Source organism: Cynocephalus volans, chromosome 10, assembly GCF_027409185.1.
Source record: "Cynocephalus volans isolate mCynVol1 chromosome 10, mCynVol1.pri, whole genome shotgun sequence".
Classification (NCBI taxonomy): Eukaryota; Metazoa; Chordata; class Mammalia; order Dermoptera; family Cynocephalidae; genus Cynocephalus; species Cynocephalus volans.
The window spans coordinates 20791004-20812909 of NC_084469.1; the positions used below are offsets into that span (position 1 = coordinate 20791004).

General features: G+C 39.8%; 1 protein-coding gene across 2 annotated transcripts in view; it reads right to left on the bottom strand.

Annotated features, from left to right (window-relative positions):
* AP2B1 (adaptor related protein complex 2 subunit beta 1) overlaps window positions 1–21906 on the bottom strand; it is a 114766-nt gene continuing 92860 nt past the window's right edge. For both annotated transcript variants that reach the window (XM_063109357.1, XM_063109356.1), the window contains 4 exons: window positions 13130–13214; window positions 12127–12213; window positions 6084–6238; window positions 1–2645 (listed from right to left, as the gene is read on the bottom strand). In XM_063109357.1, coding sequence (XP_062965427.1) covers window positions 2571–2645; window positions 6084–6238; window positions 12127–12213; window positions 13130–13214 — 402 coding nt within the window. In that variant the 3' untranslated portion in view covers window positions 1–2570. The remainder of the gene's footprint in view (window positions 2646–6083; window positions 6239–12126; window positions 12214–13129; window positions 13215–21906) is intronic.

The window sequence follows — 21906 nt, forward strand, 5'->3', positions numbered from 1 at the left end:
TTCTCTCCAGAGTCCCAAACTTCACAACACAGACACATGAAATAGGCTTGGGTGACAGACACTCAGGGAATCTCTGACCAGCAAAAGAGTTCTGGGAGTGTTTGCTTCCCTTGCCCTTTGTATGATGCCGGCTGACATACAAAGACATACTTGGGCAGAGGAGAGGTGGATCCACCCCACTTCCCCAATTTGGCCAGCTTGAAATGGACCAAAAGGGAAGCTGTGGTGGGGGCAACAGGTTTGTCTCTGCAGGAGAGAGTTTCTTTTATGTGAAGTAGAATCCCTCCCTAACTCTGCTTAGGGGTGCGATGGGAGGCAGCCTCCCTGAGGAGCGAAGGGTTCACAGATTGGCTCAGTCAGGTTAGCTGAGAACAGTAGTTGTTATCCATCACTGGTGGGGAGGCTGTGAGAAGCCGGGTTTTAGGGATTAAGGGACATATTCTGGTAAAAAAAAACTGTGTTCTGTCTGCTTGCCCTGTCACATCCTCTTCCTTCTGGAACTATAGTTTGCTTTGAGGTGAGAACACTGTATTTGCACCATGAGCCTTCTTATCTACTTATATCCACTGATTCCATGAATAAGTCCCAACAAGGGAACTTTGTCAACCTGCTTTTCCACCCACACATCACCAACCTACTCACATCCCCCCCACAATCCTGTGCCATTTCCTACTCTCCATGTGCCTGAGGGGTGATGAGCAAGGGACAGATCTTTCCCCCACCCCAGTAATTCTTCTCTTGGAGATTCTCAAGGTTTAAGAAACTGCTCTGGGGGACCCAAACTCTCCAAGCTTTGCAATGAAGCTGGGTCTTTTCAGGACTGACAGGGATGGAGAGTGGTTTCTGCTCCTTTTCCTCCATTCCTCCTGAGCCCAGCGAATTAGGTCTGAGGCCAACATGAGGCCTCTGGACCCTGAAGTGCCTCTGATTTGAGCAGGGGCATCTGAGAAGAGTAGTCTTGGTCATGGACCCTGAATACTGGGTACCAGGCAACGCTACAAGTGCCCGCAGATCAAACAGCATGAACACTGCTAAACAGTTGGTGTTTTGGACATGAAGCATTCTTTGATATATCATAACCATGTGTTAAGGGAGGGGATTTCACACCCCCCAGTCTTTTCAGAGATGACAAGAACTGCCTGACCCTCTGGGATGATCTTAATTTGCTTGGAGCCTAAGTAATGTGAGTAAAGAGCAGACCAGAGAGCTGAAGGAATAAAGAGAATCTGCAACATCTCTAAGCTCATTTCATCTCTGCACCCACCCTTGAGTCCTTGCTGGCCTCAAGGACTGTGGCTCCAGGAACATATGGAGAATATCAGCTACTCTTTTTATCTGGCATCTGGATTTACCTTCAGGAAACCTAAAACATACTCTGCTGCCACCTGATGCTGATGAATGGGGTGCCAAAATCGGTATGGAGAATGCGAAGAGCCACAAAGCAGGCACAGAAGAGGCAGAAGGCATTGAGGAGAACAACAACAATGAGAGACAGTCCTGCAGCAAAAACCCCACCGATGGGGATTTAGGAGGCCCAGTCTCAGCTCTGCCACTACACAGCCGACAGGCCTCAGCAATAACACCCTTTCTGCCTTTTATCCTTCTCCTTGGTAGAAAAACAGGGTTACATAAGTTATTACTAAAAGTCTGTTTCAACTCTAAGACTTTATGATTTTAGATCTGAATCAGACCTGAGAATACAGGGAAGGGGCAGAGGGAGGGCACTGTGGTTCCTGTTGCCCACCTCTACTCAAACTCCTTAATCAGTGATATTAATTGGTTAGTTCAGGGGAAAGGAAGGCAGTGAGTTCTAACTCCTCTCAGTTTTGGTGCTGACAGGTCCTATATTTTCTGCACCCTGAAACATCATTCAAGGAAGATCAACATTCCCAACGGCAGAGCAGTAAAATGGGATGATAATATTGGGGCGGGGGGGGGGGGGGTGCATGAAGGCTTGGCCAAGGAAAAGGAGGAAAAAAAAGCGAAAATCCAAATAACCAGGGATAAGTTTGCCACAGATAAGAGAACCCCTAACAGGGTGGGGCAGGTAACTGCATCTCTTCCTCCAGGACTGTGTGGTTAATGACATTCAGTTATTTTAACACTTGCTACCTGTTACACCACTCCCTCAATTTCTCATATGTACAAAATATAAAACAATAAAGTGCAGTTTATGTTTCAGTGACACTTTTCCGTGCTTTAATATTTGTTGTCTTTTTCTGCTTTTGAAATGAGCTCTCGATTACAAAATACCAAACTACACTCAAAACAGGGTGTAGGAAAAGCCAGCCATTGGCACAGCATGGAGAAGCCCACAAGTAAGGACAGAGAGCAGCAGCAGGTGGCAAGAGGTGCAAAGTGATTGAAGCAGTGGTTACAAATGTTCACAGGAAGCTAAAACTATCCAACAGGTTGTGCCTTAATGTTAGCACAGGTTAGACTAGTCACTACCTTGGTGGGTGGCTTCAGTGTGTTTGGTTCAGATTCTGCACAGCAACATAATTTCTTCCAGTTAAGAGTTCTGGGCTTGCACCGATCACAGGGTGGCTGGAGGGTACTGGACCAGTCTATTAGTTTTTCAAGATGCTGTCGTATACCTGATAGATGTATTGAGAGACTTCAGGAGCTCTACACTTCAGCGACAGCTGTTAGGAGAAAAAGGAGAAGGAAGATTAGACAGAGGTTGGTATTAACCCTAAAGGTATCCAAGCACTCAGTTCAAGAACGCTTCTGACACATGGGAAAGGAGCTTCTATCACTAGAGTAGCCAAACAAAGAGATCATGGATCAAAGAGTTAATCCATACTGTGGATTTCAGAATTTCAATTTAACCACTTTCATGTCATACTGTATTTCTACTTACATTCTATGTGGGTTTATGAGGTTAGGAAATAATCCACACTCAAAACATCAAAGCCCTTAACATGTTGATAGTCATTTTAGCTGCCTGCCTCAGTTTCTCAGTCTGACAAGGAGGATGGTTATCTCAGTCCCAATTTCAGGAGGATGTCCAACCAAGTAGAGTAAAAGCATAAGCTAGGTAGGTCCAAGGTACTAGTCCTTTTTGTATTACATTGAGGAGAGTATACACTGTTAAGTAGGGAAGACAAGAACTAACACAAAAGGACATTTACTTAATATAACTGAAAAGCAATTCATGTCAATAGCTTAATCTTTCATTCTCTGCCTCTTTAGACGGGGAATTCAGATACTGCTGATGCCACTCTACCTCTCTACCATCATCTCTTCTTTTAGTTTAATGATTACCCAATAGTAAACCAATATTAAAAAGATTTCAATATTAAATACTGAAAATTTCACTTTGTGGGTTAACAAGGACAAAATTTAAACCCTGATTTGGACTCTTTGTGTGAGATTGGGCAAAATATTATTAACAATAATATAACATTATAAGCATGCAAAATGCATTCCAGAACCACATTTTTTTTTTACAAAGAATTGAGTTATTATTAAGCTTGCAGCTCTTTCATAGAGCAAAGGGTGCTTATAAAACACTAATTTTTATTTTTATTACCGACATCACTGCTCTTATTTATTAGGGCAGATCAACAAAAGTTGTCTTTAACAATATATCACCATGAGATTTTAGATTATTTTACCTCTTCATCCTATCAGAGACTCTGGATGATTTAACATAGTATAAAAGGTGAGAATATCTTTGGAAAAAGGTCAAGAAGATATTGGTTAACCCTGAATTTCCCCAAAAAATAACATCCTAAATACTTAAAATAAAAAATGCAAAAAACAAAAACCAATCAAACAAAAGAAAAGAACACTGAAAGATGCTCTATTTATTTACAGCTTTAGTATTCAGTCTCCAAGGCATTTCCCAAACTGCTGTTTGATATCAGTCAGGAAGACAATTCTGATAAATGAAAAAAAACAAAACAACTAATTTAAGAATATAAATATATAGAAAACAGCTCCCTCCTTTGGTCTAAGTTGCAGCTCTGGGCATTTCCCTGACTTTCAAGCTCCCTATGGAGGCAATTCTTGTACCTCCTCTTCCACAGCCTCTCCACAGCCAATGTTGTGGAAAATTATAGTGGAAAAATATGAGAACTCAGAAGAGGAGAAGGAGAAGAAGCTAAAAAGAGAGAAAAAAAAAAAAACAGCTTAAGGGGGCTGGTCAGTTGGCTCAGCTGGTTAGAACACAGTGTTTTAACACCAAGGTCAAGAGTTCGGATCCCAGACCGATCACCCAAAAAACAAAAAACAGCCTAAGGGAGTTAACTCCCAGACTAAAGAGAGGAGTAGTTCCTCTCTCCCAAAATACTGTCCTGTATTTTTTCACATCTTTGTAACAATACTTGAAATTCTATCAGCTGGAGAATTTTACTAATCTTTCATGATTAGTAAAGAAATGCCTTCCTTAACAAAAGGCCAAACTGCCGAAGTTGGCACTGGGGGGGAGTCATGCACTGACCAGGTCTAGACCCCGAGTGCTACTGCTGCTCTTTGGAGGAGGGGGAAGAATCTTTCCCTCTTTCTGGACTCCTAATATCCTGGCCCTCTCCCCATCTCCCTACCTACCTCCATACCAGCCTTTAACAAAGGGTCAAGTTTGTTAAATATAGCTAGGACTCTGGGTCTCATTTTGTATGGTTCCTAAGGGAAAGGAGACCTTCCCTGGAAGTTTCAAACTGCTGTTTATGTAACACATCTTTAATATCAATAACTCAGGAATGCTGGCCATCTAGTTCCACCAAGAGAAGAGGAGTCACCTCCTCTGCCTAATTAAAGCCAAAGGCTTACACATCCATTTCTGGTGTATAGTCTGGAGCACACGCTTCTTCACCTGGGACAAGTTATCTTTCCAGATGAGACTTACCTACTAGTAGAGATGTGGCCTCACCCTTTTAGGATAAACACATCTTCTTAATGAAATACAATAAGAATTGGGGGAGAGGGAGCTTTACTAACGCCTCTTAGGAGACTAAAGGACCATCAGTCCTTCAAGATACATTAGAAGTGGCTCAATAGATTTCTTTCTTCCTTAATACCTAGCTGAGACAAGATCAATAGCTTAATGAGTGTTTAGGGTGATGGAGAGAAGGGAATGTATCTGAGTGATTTTGATGTCTGGAGTGCCACTTAGGAAAATGGATTAGATCTATGTCAAGTGCTGTGATGGAAGATTTAGATGGTATTGTGTTCAGAGAGAACCTAGTCACCAGATGGATGAAGAATAGGAAGTGGGGCAATGAAGTATAAACAAATTTACCATTTAAAAACATAGGGAGGATGGAAATTGGGTGTGGTTAAAAAAGGGTACCATGAAGACAGGATTTCACTGTACTTTTTTTTTTTTTTAACTTTTATTTGCATTTAAGTTTTGCTGAACTTATTTCCATGCCATAATTTTTTGTCTCTCCAGTTTCTTCTGGGATGTTGTTTTCTTCTGTGCAACTCCTTTTCAGTAAGGATCATCTCGATGTAGCAGGAGAGCTCAGGTAGGGGCTAATGTGACCATGAGCTCTGTAAGTGAGGAGACATGTCCAAGGGCTTTGTTCACTTGAAACTGCTCAATGACCAGAGAATCTGTATCTAAACCCTTAAGGTCAGCATTACTCTCTCCATTTTTAAGCATGTGCAGCAAAAATTCAGCACTCTTTTTGGGCCATCGGCCCAAAGGCTCATGTATTTATGACTCTGATATCCTTAGGTCATGAACTCCAAAAGTAGGAAAGGTCTTCTTGAAATTAGCTATGTAAACAATCCTCTTAGCAGCTTGTTATAGTGGCCCATGCACAGATATGACAGATAAGAATTAACTGATATTGAGGATGAAGCTGTCACGTGAGCAACTCTGTGTGTACCAGGGGGAGCATGGATTTGAACATTCCTTGCTGTCAGAGGCACCTGCCTGCTGGATGGCACAGACACTGCAGAGAGGAGGTCTTCCACTGAGGCCACTGGGGGCTTCTTTACTGACTGCCTGTTTCAGATACCTTGAGTCTGAAGCACCTCCTCCAGGTCTATCCAGGATGCTAAGAAAAAAATGAAAAGGCTCTTACCTCCCCACCTCTAATCCATCTCACCCATTCTCAGAAAGACCTTACCGTGTAATTGGGGTTTCCTGGCTGGATACGTAGCTCAGCCAAAATCCAAATGCCATTAGTGAGCTTCAGGGACTGGTAGAGCATGTCCTGCCCTTCCACATTCCTCTTGGCAATAGTATAAACATTGTTGTTTTGCAACTTGCTGGAAACAGTGTCTAGATATAAATATAGATTCAACACCTTCAGTTAAAATCTCAAACAAATGCACGCTCTCTTGACATCCTTATAAGCCATGTGTGTTCAAGCTCCTTGACAAGTACCATCACGTATGCACATTTCAGAAAGTCTTCTCCCATATAATTGTGAAATGTGCGGAACAGGTTCACAAAGTGCCTGTCAGCCAGATTCCCAGACAGAAAACAGAATAAGGTACAACTCAGCATTAGTGCCAAGAGTCACCTGTGGAGATTATGAAATAGTTGGGCCTAAGGAGTTGGCAATCCCAGGCTAAGTGCTAGACAGATAAAAATGCTCCAAAGAGGACAAGACAGAAATGGGTGTGTGGGTGTGCCACAGTGACTGCTTCTGGAGTGCTGGTCCCAGATGAATGGGGATACACAGACTGATAATCAAATCCAGTCACTACTACTTCACTGTGAGCCACTCGGGCCTCAACTGCCAGGATCAGAAAAGCGCACAGAATTACAGAAGCCTTGCGAGTCAAATTTATTAACTGGATGTTTAAGATATTTTTGGAAAAGCAGGATAATTATTTCTTAAGCCTGTAGAGACTACCATGTCTCCAAATTAACAATAAAAGAAATTGCCTCAACAAAAGACTCTGAGAAAGACTGAAGTTGTGCAAAGATCATTGCTGTTAGACCCTGAAATCCTAGCTGCTGCTGCTGGTCATGACAGAAATCTTCACAGTCACCAACTCAGAGAAACAACAGGTTGGTGTTTTGGTTCTTCCTTGTGACTACAGTATCAAAAAGACATGATGTTCTAGAGTTATAGGTCATTTCTCTCTCTTTGTGAGACGCTGCAGCATCAGCAAAGGAGAAACTTTAAGAATAAGGATGATAAACACAGCTTCTTTGTTGACTGTTTATTACATACATTTCTGATGAGAATTCAAATGCCTACTTGAGGAACTAAATTCTCCCCTCATAAAAATCTGTCATATTCTATTGTGCTCTCTAGGAAAAGATTGCCATGGTGGATGGTCTTTCTACCCTCCTAAATGGTAAGCTCTCTGAGCACAGAGATCCTGGGGTTATTCATTACTGTGCTTCTCACAGTATCTGGGACCCAACAGGTACCTGTCATCGATATCTGTTGAACAAGCCTGTGACTTGGGTGTTGGAGATGCCAATACTTACATACTGCTAGTTATTAAAAACCATCTACTTAGATGTGGGCTACTTTTGGAGGTAGTTCTCACCTTGATGCCCTTCTCCCACATTCAAACCAGTGGCAGCTCAGTGCTGGAGGCCCTAAGTACCCATTCATTAAACATTTTCACCACAGTTATTAACATTTCCCTTTTATTTCCAAGGTTTTCACTAACTCCAAGCAGAGGAGTTATAACTTAAGAACTGTCTCTATTTGAAGAGACAAAAACTGTATCTCAGGGTAGTTATATGCAATAATGCTGGAGGAGGGGGTCTCAAAATGTTTTTTAATCACCTTGTGGGGAGTCAGGCATTCACTCTGGTTCCCACAATGAAGGGCTCTTGCAACTCAGATTGATTGTATTGCTAGGCAACATCACCAGCTGGAGTCTAGCTAATGCCTTTTGACAGGATTGTCTTTAACATGTAGGAGCTTGTTTTAAGTTGTAAAAAGCCATTCCTAATTCTCAAGGCTCTTGCCCATTTCCCAGGAAAACAGAAAACACACACAGTAGGAACCTTTGTTAAAGAGCCACCTTGTTACATAGTCACAAACACATTCTACACTATATATATAGCAAAGGCCCAGATTCCTACAGACTTCTTAGGATTTCACCACCTATGTAAGAGATGATAGGCTAAGAAACATAAACATAAACACACACACACACACACACACACACACACACACACACACACACACACACACAAACACACACACACTCACTCACTCACTCACTTACTCTCTCTCTCTCTCTCTCTCTCTCTCTCACTTTTTCCAGAATTAGAAAACATGGCAAACAACCAGGTAGAATAAGCAAATGGAATGGATGTAACTTTATTACATTTGGAAGCATTCTGGCCAGTGAGTGCTCCTACTGAATGGCTGTATTGTGATTTCTACCAGAAGACTGAATAGAAGGAGGATTCTATAATATAAATATATGTGAGTCAGTTTTAATAAATTTTTGATATTAGGTTTGAGTTTGAGGTTTGTAGATTGCAAATACTCAGATTCTGCTAAATGTACTGAGTAAGAATGGCAATGGAAGCCAGATGTAAGGAGGCTTACCAGCCAGACTGGGATAGACTTCTTGACAAGACATCAGAGTTGTTTTTTTTTTTTTTACATATCTAAACTCCTGGGAAATATGATGGAATCTTGAAGATGTGAGACTTTGAGAATGAGAATGTAATGTTAATTGTTTCCGTGTGTGCTGATGATATCATCGGAGGCATAAGACATTGAGATCCACCCCAAAGCACAGAATAAAAAAAAGATGATCAAATATGGTTACACTCGCTTCAAGATGTAACTTCCTCTGTTTCACTTGTATCCTTCCATAAATTTGGTTCTTTGGTCTGGGGCCTGAACTCCTAGAAGGTGTGGATGTGGTCTTCCTTCCTTTATCTTTCTACTTTAACTAAAGTCATACCTCTTCTGACAGCAATAAAGGTGAAGGAAGTACTCATATTAGACTGGGAATGGGGAATTTGCACTTGCGGTTCTTCTGTGGTATTCACTAGCATGTTCAAAACCACTACAACTGCTGAAGAGAACACCTTTTACCATTTGAGCTAACAAAATATTGTTAAGTGTTGGCTGGGAAAGAATTTCCATTTTAAAATGTTCCAAAGGATGGGAAGAGCCACAACAAAACAAAGAAATAGAACTAACCCTCACCTAGTCCCCATGCCAGAAGAAATATGTTTCTCTCACCACTGTACCTAACTAGTAAAAAGAGACACATCATGTCTCTGAGCTTTTGAGTATAATAAACAATTAATTGAAAAAAAAAAAAAAAGAAGAAAAGGTTTGTGGAACTGCCTGCCACAAAGATTACTGTCTGGATATGACTGAAGATGCAACTACTTCTTGTGCACTTATCACAGTAGTCCCACATATGTACTAACCCCAGACGCAGCTGTAAAGGTAAGATGCAAAAGAGATTCATACAGATCTTTTGACACACATTGAATGATCAGTGCTGGAAAGCAGGAAGTCCCATCCATTAGTACCTTTCTGATCTAACATTTTCTAGTATTTACACAACTAGTGTCACCATAAGCACCCTTACCATATATACCTTTCTATTAAGATCTGAATAATTATTAAAATTTGGGAAGAGGGTTTCTTCTTTATTCTCTAGAAAGGGATGAAAGAGCAAAAGTAAAAGCTCAATGCTAGCTTGGTAAGTCCTTTAAGCCTGTGACTTCCTGTAGTCATCAGAGTGTTAGTTCCATCTGTCAAATGTCTACGCTAGCACAGAAAGGCTATTTAAAGTGCTGGTGCTATTGTGATTAGGGCAGATCAGCTGGAAAAATGCTATTTTTAGCTCTCAGCTAGACCCAGGGTGTTGAATCAGATGGCACCAAACCTGAAAACGCTCATGTTAAGAGCTCTCAAGACTAGAGGAAATGTGAAGGTCAGGGCACTCCACACCTTGGGGTGAAGTCAAAGTTAAAGCTAGAAAGAATTAGTTGCAAGAAGCAGTCTTGCAAGATTAGCAGTGATTTGGTGTTGGAAAATGATGGCCTTGGGCTCCTGGAGAAAATGAAGTGGCTGTTTTCCCCTGCATTCCATGTGCTACACTGTGGTAGAACACTGTGTCAATGGAAAACCAATTCACTGGTATTTGGAACACCTAAGGCAGGGAGGGATTGGCATCAGATCATGCCAGAATTGATCAGAAATAAATTTGCTCTGAGAAACTACACTGAAGGACACAGCCCACTGGGAGAAAGGCCAGACATTTCCTCTTTGGCAATATCACAAACATGTACTAAGGTGCAATAAGGATTTAAAACTCCAATATAGAAGTAGGGGGATCTTTTTTTTCTGTTATTTTCACATGCCAGACTAAAGCCCTAAGTCATCCAAACTTCCATCTTCTTTTATGAAAAAGCACGTTCCTTTCATACTTGACCTCTGAACCAAACCTGCTTTCCAATTACCAAGAGTGACTGTAACCAGGGGCCTGGTCTCTTCCAAGCTGGGTACAAAGGCTGCTTCTCTAATAGGAGCCCCTGTGGTTCTAGCCAGGGTCATGGTGGATTTCACACCTGAGGCTTCCTGAAGAACAGCTTATACTGTGGAAATGTAGCTGTAATGGTAAGATGCAAAACACCCAACCTCCTGTACTCACCAAACTGACCAGTAAGCCTCAAAGAGAAGGAAAGATAACATTGTCATCTACTTAGAATACAGAATGAATTGAAGAGAATCAACTAGTTACTATGATGGAAATTTTATTGGACTCTCCTCAAACCTTTCTGAGGGCTCAGGAGATGTTAGATAATCATTATCAGAAGCACATTTCTGTCTCCTATACTCAAAGATGCCAATCTGTCTTTCATTTTGGAGGGTTCAAGCAAGGCCTCTCCTGAATGTCTCATAGAGGGCCTGTAAGATCACCACATTTAAAAGAGGTATTGCAGGAAGAAGGTAATCACTATCCGCTGGATTTTAAAAGCCCTATAAGGAAAGATTTGTCTGAACACAGGAGATGAATACAACATAGAGCCCCCCCCCAAAAACTAAAATTAAAAACAAAAAGTTGGAATGAGAAGGCCGTATTTTTTTCTTTCTGTACTGCCATACCACCTCCTTCTCCCAGACCTATGCTCCAGCTATGATGGGAGAATGGCAGTGTGCTGAAAACCTTTATTTCAACCAATGTATGAACGAGGAAATGATGGGTAAATGAGGAAAGAGGGGGTACTGACCAAGCACCAAGGCTCACTTTCATTCAAACTCATAAAGCCTTGTACTAACCTCAGGGGAGGGAGGGGGAGGGGGGAGAGAGGGAGACACACACGCCTGTGCAGGACTTTGAATAGCTTAGGGCTCCTTCCACTCCTAAGGAATATTTCAATGAAATAAAGCCCCAAGGACTAATAGCTGCTATTGTTTCTCCTCTTGGGTTATCCCTTTTATGTTCTATTATAGTAATAAAATAAACAAAAGGGTCTGGGGCTTTTTAATGGTGATTAAAGAGGTTAGTATCATCATATGAAAGCCGACAGACACAAGGCAGTAAAGAAAAAGGTTACCAACTAGGCTTTAATCAACTACGATGCATTCTTTAATTATAAATGCAGGATTCTAAACATAGGATCTTAGAAAGAGAGCCACCATTCCTCCAAAATCAAAGGTTGATATGAAAGAAGAACCAGTCCTTTCAATTCCTGGGAGAGCATGTATACCCTCCTCAAGTGCCACTTCAATTATTTGATGCTTAGGATGTTCAAGCAAAATGACTAACACATCTTCAACTAGAGAAGAATTGGGAAGATGGATCCATTCTAGTTTGCTTCTTAAATCTGTTAGACTGTAAGAAATCTAGTACCTATATCAAAACATCCCAAGTTTTGAAGTTATTGCTTAATGTATACAGAGTTTATGTTTAGGATGACAGAAAAGTTTTGGAAATAGAGGTGATAGTCACACAGCATTGGGAATGTAATTAATTCCATGGAATTGTATGTTTAAAAATAGTTAAAATAGAAAACTTTACATTATATATTTTTACCACACACACAAAAAATCCCAAGTTTCTAAACAGAGGTTTGTAAAGTAATGTATCTACCATATACCCACTAGAAACATGGCAGATTTGGAAATAAGAGATAGATAAAAGAAAGATAAAAATTTCAAATATCTAATTTGATTTACTAAGATGAAAATGAAATTTGGAGTTATTACTCACCAGCATTTAAATGACATTCCTTAATCTGAAATTGAAGTTCATTTTCATTGGGAATATCCTTCCAGGTTGCAAGAAAGACCTGGCGCTCTGTATGAAGAAGCAGAGGGGAAGAAAGGACATGCACAATCTGTCAGTGTTCTGATTTTGGACACCTTGCAACATTTCTCCTTTGGTGTGCTGGCTCTTGCAATACAGGTAGCAGCAGGCTGGAACTGGAGCCAATTCTTAGTTATGCAGAAGTGCTATACTCCAGGCCAATTAATCCCTCGTCAACAGTATTAAGATACATTGGGAATGAGTTTATACCTAAGGTTTAGTTTTGGCTTTTCTGTTTTCCTATTTGAGTAAGTCTTGTAACCTTTCTGAGCCTTAATTTCTCCATATATAAATTATATGTCCTGCTTACCCAAAGAGCCACTGTGAGAATCAAATCAATTAAGTGCCAAACTTAACATGTACCAATATAAGACAGTTTTATTAGACAGTGGTTTCATAAGTAAGGGAAGAGAGGAACGTCAGTAGCCACATGGGGAGTACCAATGGTTTACTACAAATTATTGAATTCATATCTTGAGACAGTATGAACTTAGCACAGGGCTAAGTGTTAAATTTACATTTATTATCATTAAATCATTATAAAAACCATTTGCGCCTTGAAAACATGGAAATGAAAACTCAGAAAAGTTAAGCACCTTGTTATGGTCACACAGCTAATAAATGGCAAAGTTGAAATTCAAATCCTCATCTACTTGTCCCCAAACCTCTTACTCTGTATCCTGGGGTGGCTGGATTATTCAAATAATGGGCATTATGATTTAGAGACCAACAGCAGAGCAAGAACAACTGTGACTCAGATGAATAAATAACGAGCAATAGAGGTTTAGAATAGCCTTACCCCATTTTAAAATCTCAAAATAACTTGTACTTCTGGGGCAATGCTCTGCCTGACATTCAGAGGAAGGGCAAAGGTATATTTGGCAGAAGGACAGGAGAACATACTTACCCATTTTGCCATCTTCTACAAAAAGCACATTGAGGGGGATGAGGCAGCTGAAGTAGAAGACATCAATATTGTTTTTCACAGCCACCTGCCAGGACAGCAACAAGGGAAAATGAGGACATCATAGGAAGCCAAGTAGGAGGGAAAGAACAGTTATGTGTCTAGAAAGATACTTTCCTATTTCCTTCCTCTGTCAGTCCTCCCACAAATCGAGACACACCAGCCCCTACACTGCAAAGCACATCCCTACTTATTTCACTGTCATAGAACTGTGACGACCTGCAACTCTACTTCTCTCCAGGAGAGCTGTCTTGAAGGCACAACGTCTATGCCCAAAATAATCTATTTATTTATTTTTCATTTCTCTGATTACTAATAGTAGCTGCTAACAATTACTAAATACCTACTAATGATATTATTTCTAATCTTCATTATAGCTATCCCAAACAAAGTAGGTATCACTTCCCTTTCATTATACAGATGAGAAAACGGAGGTTCAGAAAGACTAAGTAACATCCAGGGTCACACAGCTAGTACACAGAAGAATCAGGATTAAAACCCAAATTTGCCTGACCCTAAACCTTGGTTTTTTCTTCTCTCCACAATAACTAGTGCCTTACTGCCTCTTATCTTTTTTTTTAGGTATCAGTTTTAAAGTTGCTTCTTTTATAAAACCTTATTTCTAGGTCCTATGGTTGGAAAAAGCTTGTTGGGTCAAACACCGGTAAACCTGATGACTATAAGAAGGAAAAGCCATTACAAGCAACGAAACAAGTTTTCTTCTCACAATACAAACTTCTAAGCTGTGATTCCACCATGGTCTGCTCAATTCAGAGCACGCTGATTTTTTAAAAAGCTACAGTAAGTACTTTTATTCAGAGCAACAATGATTGATGAATAATTTCAGGAACAGGCAGACTCCACTGCAGCAGATTATAAGACCCATACATTGTAAGAAGAGAGAGTAGGAGGAGAATTGTTCTAACCACCTCCTGCTGGTTTCCATCACTAGTGACTTTCCTATCTGTGCTCTTGGCATTGCAGGAAAACATTTCTCTGGGCAAGTTGTATGATCAGGATTCATACCTATTTCTCTCTCATACTGCTCTAAAAAGATAAGAGAAAAGTGCTTGTCTAGTACCACTATTCTCCCTGACCTCTTTAATGACAAATGAATAGACTTCAAGAGCGTATTTACCTCTTCATCAAAACTTTGGCTATAAGATCCAAATATCCTCTTTGTGATGTGCTTCTAGTCCTTTCACATCTATTATCAACTCATCTTCTTGACTTTTAAATAGACCTTTATTTCCTCCTCCATAATTATTTGGTTATGTCTACCTGACACAATCTTTCTGTTCTCTCTCCCAGAAGGATCCATCCAATTTCTTTCCTTGCAACTTGTGCTTTTAACCTTCCAATTACCAAGCCTAGCAGTTCCTGACCTAGATAACATAGCCTGATGATCGAAATGCTGGGATAGCAGGACTCTCAAAAAAGCTGAGTCTGGTGAATTTAAGCAGAGTAACTAATATCAGGAAAGAGGACTTAAGACATTCTTTAAGATTTACTAGAGCACCACTTTCAAAGATTTATACCAACTGTGGGCTTCTGGGAAAGAGGAACTTTCTAATTCATCCGGTACTCAGGCAGATGAATTAGAAGGAGAACTCTTATTTCAAATAAGGGCACCAAGAAGATCTTGAGACAGTGCCAGGCCCTGTAAACATTTAGAAGTGAAAACTGGAGTGATGGGGGTGGGCTAGTGGTGAGTCATATAAAGCTCTCATGTGAAATGCAAGTGATTATCATTACTATCATCTTTGAATATAAAGCAGTCATACCTCGCAATGTGCAATTCATTTCAACATTTATTAGTGTTTACTGTGTCCCAAGCATTTGAGACACAAGGAAACATACAGAAAACATAATCCTTGTTTTCCAGGGGATAATATTAATGATTCCTAACCCAATATTTACATCAGAATCATCTGGAGAGGTTTTTCAAAACAGACTCCAAGACCTCTCCCTATATAAAATAATTACAATCTCTAAATCTGGGGCTGGGACGAGTATTTTGAAAAAAGTTCCTAGGAAGATTAACCAGATAAGTAACTAATTTAGAACAATGTTATCTAAGAAGTCTGAATGGGCTTGTAAACATCTTGTTCTTCTGAGGGAATCACTATTCCAATAGGAGTCCTTCTTTCAATAATGGAGAAAGGACATGAAAAGGCTCCTCTAGGTCAATGGTACTAAACCATTCTGCATTACAGATCCTTTAACAAATGGACGAAAGGACCCTCTTGCTGAAAAAATGTACACTCAACAATCTGACATACAATTTCAGGGGTTTCAGGGTACCCTGAAGACTGACACAGGACTTCCACTCTAGAATAATTCTCTGAGAAGCTGGGACAACCAAATCAGAAACAGCAGACACTGGTTCAGAGGATGGACCTGGGAGCCAGAACAATACTCACTAGTTGTGTGATTTTGGACAACTAATACTCAGGTTGGTTTCCTGTCTGTAAAATGGAGATCACAACAGAACTGAATTCATGGGGTTGATATGATTATAGTGAATTCATATTTATAAAGCACACAGAACAATGCCTGAACTCACAATAAGTACTGTAACAAGGGTTTTTTTGTTATTGTTGTTGTTGCTGTTGTTGTTCAAAGAAAAATTCCTTCTTTTGCCATCTCCTGTTTTACCTTTTTACTCAGAATTTTTCATAATTAAGGATAACCACATTAGACTTCCCTGAAATCTTACACATGTTCAAATGTAGTACTACTATTAGGCTAAAAAGAGATCAGACTGGATTTTTTAAAAAGCTTTTTGGCAAATTGTTAGCTTAATGAATCTTCCTGCTCCTGTGTCTCAGTAAAATATAATCTCTTTACAGGATCAACTGCACAGGTCACCACTGGGGAAGCATTTCATCTCTTTTATGTTAGCTTTTCAAAATCTGTATTTTGGGCCGGCCCATGGCTCACTCGGGAGAGTGTGGTGCTGATAACACCAAGGCCCCGGGTTCAGACCCCATATAGGGATGGCCGGTTAACTCACTGGGTGAGCGTGGTACTGACAACACCAAGTCAAGGGTTAAGATCCCCTTACCGGCCATCTTTAAAGAAAAAAAAATCTGTGTTTTGCAGCTGTCAAACTTTTACTCTTGGCTAGAACGGCGTTCATTTCAAGAATATATGGCCTTCTTGGATCTGACTCTGCCTACCTCTGCGGCTTATTTCCTTGATTTCAACCACATCAAAATTACTTGTTAATCTCCAACACTGAAACTCACAGCTCTGTGACTTTCTGATTAATACATTCTTCTCCTTAAGTTTTGACTGCCTAGAAAATACCTATTTAACCTAAGATTCAGTTCAAGTTTGAAATTTCTCAGAAAGCTCTAACCCCTCTCCAGAGCACCCAGTGCATACATTTGCATTATAGCATAAAATAATTGTTTGTTTACATCTGGCTCACCTACAATACAATCAACTTCTTGAGTGCAGGGGCTGTCTCTGATCTTCATTATCATACTGCCTGGCTCAATAAATATTTATTGCACGAAATTAAAGAGAAGATGTTGAGCAAATGGAATGAAATGGTTTCTCGACCTTTTTTCTATGTCTACATCATAAGTCCATCAGTAACACTTCTTATTAGGCACACTGATTCTTAATGAGGCAGGGATGGGGGGATGATATATATGGGTTCTTTTGCTTTCACATTCCTGAGCAAAAATAATATCTACATGCTAAGGAAGAATAACACAGGTAGTGGGTCATAACCCAAAGAATGCTAGATTTTCCAAGGATAAGCCAATCATTCTTTGTGTGTTTAGGCAAAAAACAACCAAGCGAAATACACAGTATAAGCCACTTCAATTCCAATCCTGAATAGATTATAAATAAACAGAACTGAATCATCCTTAAAGAGCATGATATTGCTTGCTCTTGAGGGGAGGGAGAGAGGAAGAGAGAGGAAAGAAGGAAAGGGAGATCCTTGCTTTCTTATTTTAAAATTCACCATCCCAACAGGTATAGAATAGGAAGATATTATCCAGGCAAGCTGGAGAAGTATTGTCCAAGGGCTTTAACACATGCCTAATTTGCCTATATCTTCATCTGAATAACTAACAAATATCCCAAAAGGGACATGTCCAAAACCAAACTCTTGATCTCCCCTCCCCATCCCCAAATAGAACCTCCTACTGTCTTTCCGGACTCAGTAAATGGAATACTGCAAAGCCTTTTAACGGTCTCTCCGCTTCTGCACTTGGCTCCCACCCATCCTCCCTAGCCTCCCCCTCCACAATAGCTAGCTTTCCCAGTCTATTCTCAACACAGCAGCCAGAGTGATCTTAGAATGTAGGTCAACTCATGAATACCTCTCTGCTCAAAGCTACAAAGACTTCCCATCTCACTCGGAATAAAAACTAAAGCTACAATTGCCTATAATCTGACCCCTATTACCTACCTCTTTGATGTCAGGGGCTACTACCCTCCCTCTTACTGGCTCTACTCCAGCCACAGGAGCCTGCTGTTGTTCCTTGCACATACCAGGCATGCTCCTACTTCATGGCTTTTTGTATTTACTGTTTCTTCTGTCTGAAATGCAGAAATCCATATGGCTCACTTCTTGCCTCCTTTAGTTCTTTGCTTTAATCAAATAGTATCTTCTCAGGTAGGTCTCCCACGACAGATGTATTTATAAAATTGCACTACCCAACTCCAACCCCAGAACTCTATATCCCAATCCTTGTTTTATTTTTTTCTATTGCTTTCTCTACTATCTGACACACCATTTATTTTACTTATTTATTGGTTTTTGTCTGTCCCCAGGCCACATACCCCACCTCCAGTAGAACGTAAGTTCCACAGGAGAAATGAATGTTTGTCTTTTGTTCACCACAGTATTCTCAGTTTCTAGAACAGTGACCTGGCATAGATTAGTGTTCACTAAGAATAATGACTGTAAAATATACTACTGAAAGTTTCTCACTCCAATTAGGTCTAGAAAAGATATGAAGTTAGTTTAAAGGCTCCAAATGGACAGTACTTCTCAAGTTTTTCAGGTACACTTCCCTTAACAGAATAGAAAAGTATATGAGGTAGGGGGAATGGTCAGGATTAGGGATGTAATATGAAGCAGTCTATCATAAGAACAAAATTTCTTTGAAGTTCCATGTTAAATTCCATAATGCATACACGTATGTTTTAATATGAAAATGTATTTCTCCCTTTACCTTTGGGTAAAACCGATGCTCCAGGAAAATGTGCCATTATGTGTTTTTTGGTTTCAAGTATACCCAGCATGCTGGGTCATGACCAACTGTTGGTTCTTAAAATTAACTGAGTGGGTTGAAGCTGGCATAAAAAATAAAATAGAATAGAAAATATCATAGCGCATTTCATGAAGAGTTAAGTAATGTTTCCTGAAACTGCTTCAGTTTCATGTATGTATTGTATGTGTGTACACACTATGTAAAATACATTTCTTACTGCAAGTTGCAGTCAAAAAAATATAAAAGCCACAATACTCACACACCAAATTAAAACCAAGCAATGAGGAAATGGGTTCAATGAATTAAGGAACAGAATACACACTCCATCTTCTGCTTTGAGGATGCCCAAAGCAGATCACAGATGGTACCAAAAAGCAGATTACCTAATTTTCTGTTCCTCTGGTATGTCACGTGCAACATGTGGGATAACAATATTAACTTGCCTCTCAATAGGAAGAGCAAACAGAAATGATTATAAGGCACTTTGAAAACACAAAAAAATAGGCTATAAATGCTTAATAATAATAATGATTTCTAAAAGTTACTTTCAGTGGCTGCTGGGGAAAGAGCAGCCTGTCAGCTTCAGCCCATAACCAGCAATTAGTTTCTTTCCATAGTATAGGAAGCCTGCTGCAGTAGCTGCAGCCTCTTACGGTGGAACAGCTGGAGATGAACAGGCTAAATTAATATTCTAACGTTGTTCTAGTGTACTCAAAAGTACTAAAAAAAAAGGGTGCAAGATGAACTCAGTCTGAACTCTGGCAAATGAGGCCTCTTACCACACCTCTCACCGCAGGTAACCAAAGAAGGCAATGCCACAAGAAAAACCAAGGCAAGTAGCACAGGACTCACTTTTGAGATTACATCCATCTACTCTTCCATGACGTCACTTGTGACCTTTCCAAGTCTCTGAAGAATATTTTTTTCTTTTATTCCTCCTCTCCATTTAGCTTTTGGAAAGATTATTTGCAGGCTGGTCCAGACTAGGACCAGGCATTGATGCCAACCATCTCCAGTTCTCTGAGGAATGATGATTCAGATGTGTTATAAGCGCCACACACCTAGTCAACAGATCCTAAAGGAATGGCTCTGAGTGACAGGTTTTTTAATGGCACTGACTCCAATTGTGTGATATATGTCATCTGAGACTCAAGCAGAAGCATCCCTTTCTGCGAGCTGCTGGAGTTAAATTGACCTGTAGTTCTGCATTCTTAGTGCCAAAAATATTTACCATCCTAATTTTAAATATCATCTTCCATTTCAAACCCTATTGACCAATAGATTATCTGGAAATTCTCACAGAGACTCTGACAAAACAGAAAGGTCTATTTACAATATTTGACAATATCTGAGTACACCTGAAGATACAGCAGAAGTAATCATGAAACCCACCATAGAAAACGTTAATGTACTTTCCTTCTGATGCTAACTTTTAACCTGAATAGCCTCTTTAGTTCACTTCCAAAGCTAAGATTCAAACAAGAACTCTCTTCCTATATTTATATTTTTTTCTTAGTAGACCCAACAGATCAGGTGGATTACATGATAGCTGAATCCTCAAACAGTACCAATCTGTTGTTCATCCTAAATAAAAGCCCTTCTTGTTTATTCTCAGGAGACATCAGGACAATTTTTTCACTATTAAGAGTTAGATGGACAGTGGAACCCTTTATAGGGAAAATCTGACAGGATCTCTTCCTGATAAAAGCAATGGTTCCATGTCCCTAAGCTAATGTCCCTTTGGGGAACAAGATGCACTTCAGCATTTGAAATCTCCATATTTAAATAGTTCTCAGAACCAAAAAGGAAAGCTTTGAACAGACCCCCAGATGATCCCTTAAACTGTAAATTCTCTAGTAGCACACATAATTACTCGGCTTTAAAAAGGCAATGAGATCCTGATGGCCAATCTCTCTTAGTAGACTTTGTTTTGAAAGGAAGTGAACAGAAACCAAAAGATAATGAAACTGAAATACTATGACTCCTCCTATAGTCCCCATTCTGCCATCAGATATGTATAATCTCAATCTCAAAAAACTCTTAAAGAAGTTAGACCATAAATTAGAATGCAGGCAGATTAAATCTCTAAAGAGAAGATTTTTAAAAAAGCGTAAAGTGGTATGAATAGATGTCAGTTTAAAAGACGCTTGGATTGAACTGTTAAAATCCTGATTTGGGCAGGAGTAAATTAGAATAATGAACTGCAGGGCAGTCCACTGGGAGAAGTCCAAAGCACAGCAGGGTTAGAACTACTAGAATCCAATTCTGTAACTATTTTGCAACTTAAATTAGATTCTCAAGTACTGCTTTAAAAGAGAATTCTCCTCTCCTTCAAAGCCTTTTGGAAAAAGAATGACTAGGTCACAACTTTCATGAAAGACTGCCTCTGTGGAGGGCAGAAAAAGCAGCCTACCCATAGTCATCATTGAAGCCATCTGAGAGTCAGGTTAAGTTTACACCCTCAAAGTCCCAACACAATCTCCAGTGCCATGGATAGACAGCTTCGTGACAACTCATTCCCAAAGTTAATTTTGACTTAAGGGGTCTCAATCTTTTTAGTCATTATCTCTGAATTTATAATCACACCCATTCCCACCAAAGTAAGCTTTCTGAAAGCGAGGTAAGAAAAATCTGGAACTGGGAAGTGCTAGACCATTACTTTTCTAAAAAAAATTCTTTTTCATTTTAAAGGCAAAAGTTAGACTGCTTTAGTATTTGAAAAAATTGCCTTTTTAAAGCAAAGAATTGAGCAATAAGACATAATGAATATCAATTGGCAAAAGACAACTTTTTTTGCCTTTCCTTTTAAAGTCTGCCTCCTTATAGCTTTGTGTCTATCAGGAGTATGAAAAAAGACAGCTTCTTTCTGGTCTCACAGTAAAAGGGGCTTGCTCAATTCCATTTCCTGTCAGGCACTCAAATGATTTTGGTTCTTCCTGAGGCTCCAAGCCACTTAAAGAGTATCCTTGAACTTCCTCATTTACTCTGAGCTTGAGCTTCCAAATTTACTTGAGGAATATTAACTATCAAAATAGTCTTAGGCTCTTAGGAAAACAGTTTAATAAATAGTTTCATGATGGCTATTTGTTTTATTTTAAAGAAGCACACAGACATAGGTTAGCATCAAGTTCTCAAAATGTTACAACAGTAGCATGTTCTATTTTCCTAGTCATCTCCAACCTTGGAAATAGGCTCCACTAATGTGCTGTAATCTTGTCTTTTTTAACATTGACGAACAGAGTAAAAAAAGCACCAGCTTCTAATGTTTGCTCGGCACACTTGAGAGAAAATGAATTTGTGATTGTGGTCCTCAGATTAAACTTGGGACTGGGACCAGACCACCCAGGTAAAAGGGTATTAAGTCCCAGGGAGGAGACAGACTGCAAGGCCACAGAGAAACAACAAGCAGAGGTTGCATTTAGGGATACTGTTTGCTAAGATGAAGAGATGGCCTTGCTGAGTTTGATTCAAGAACTAGAT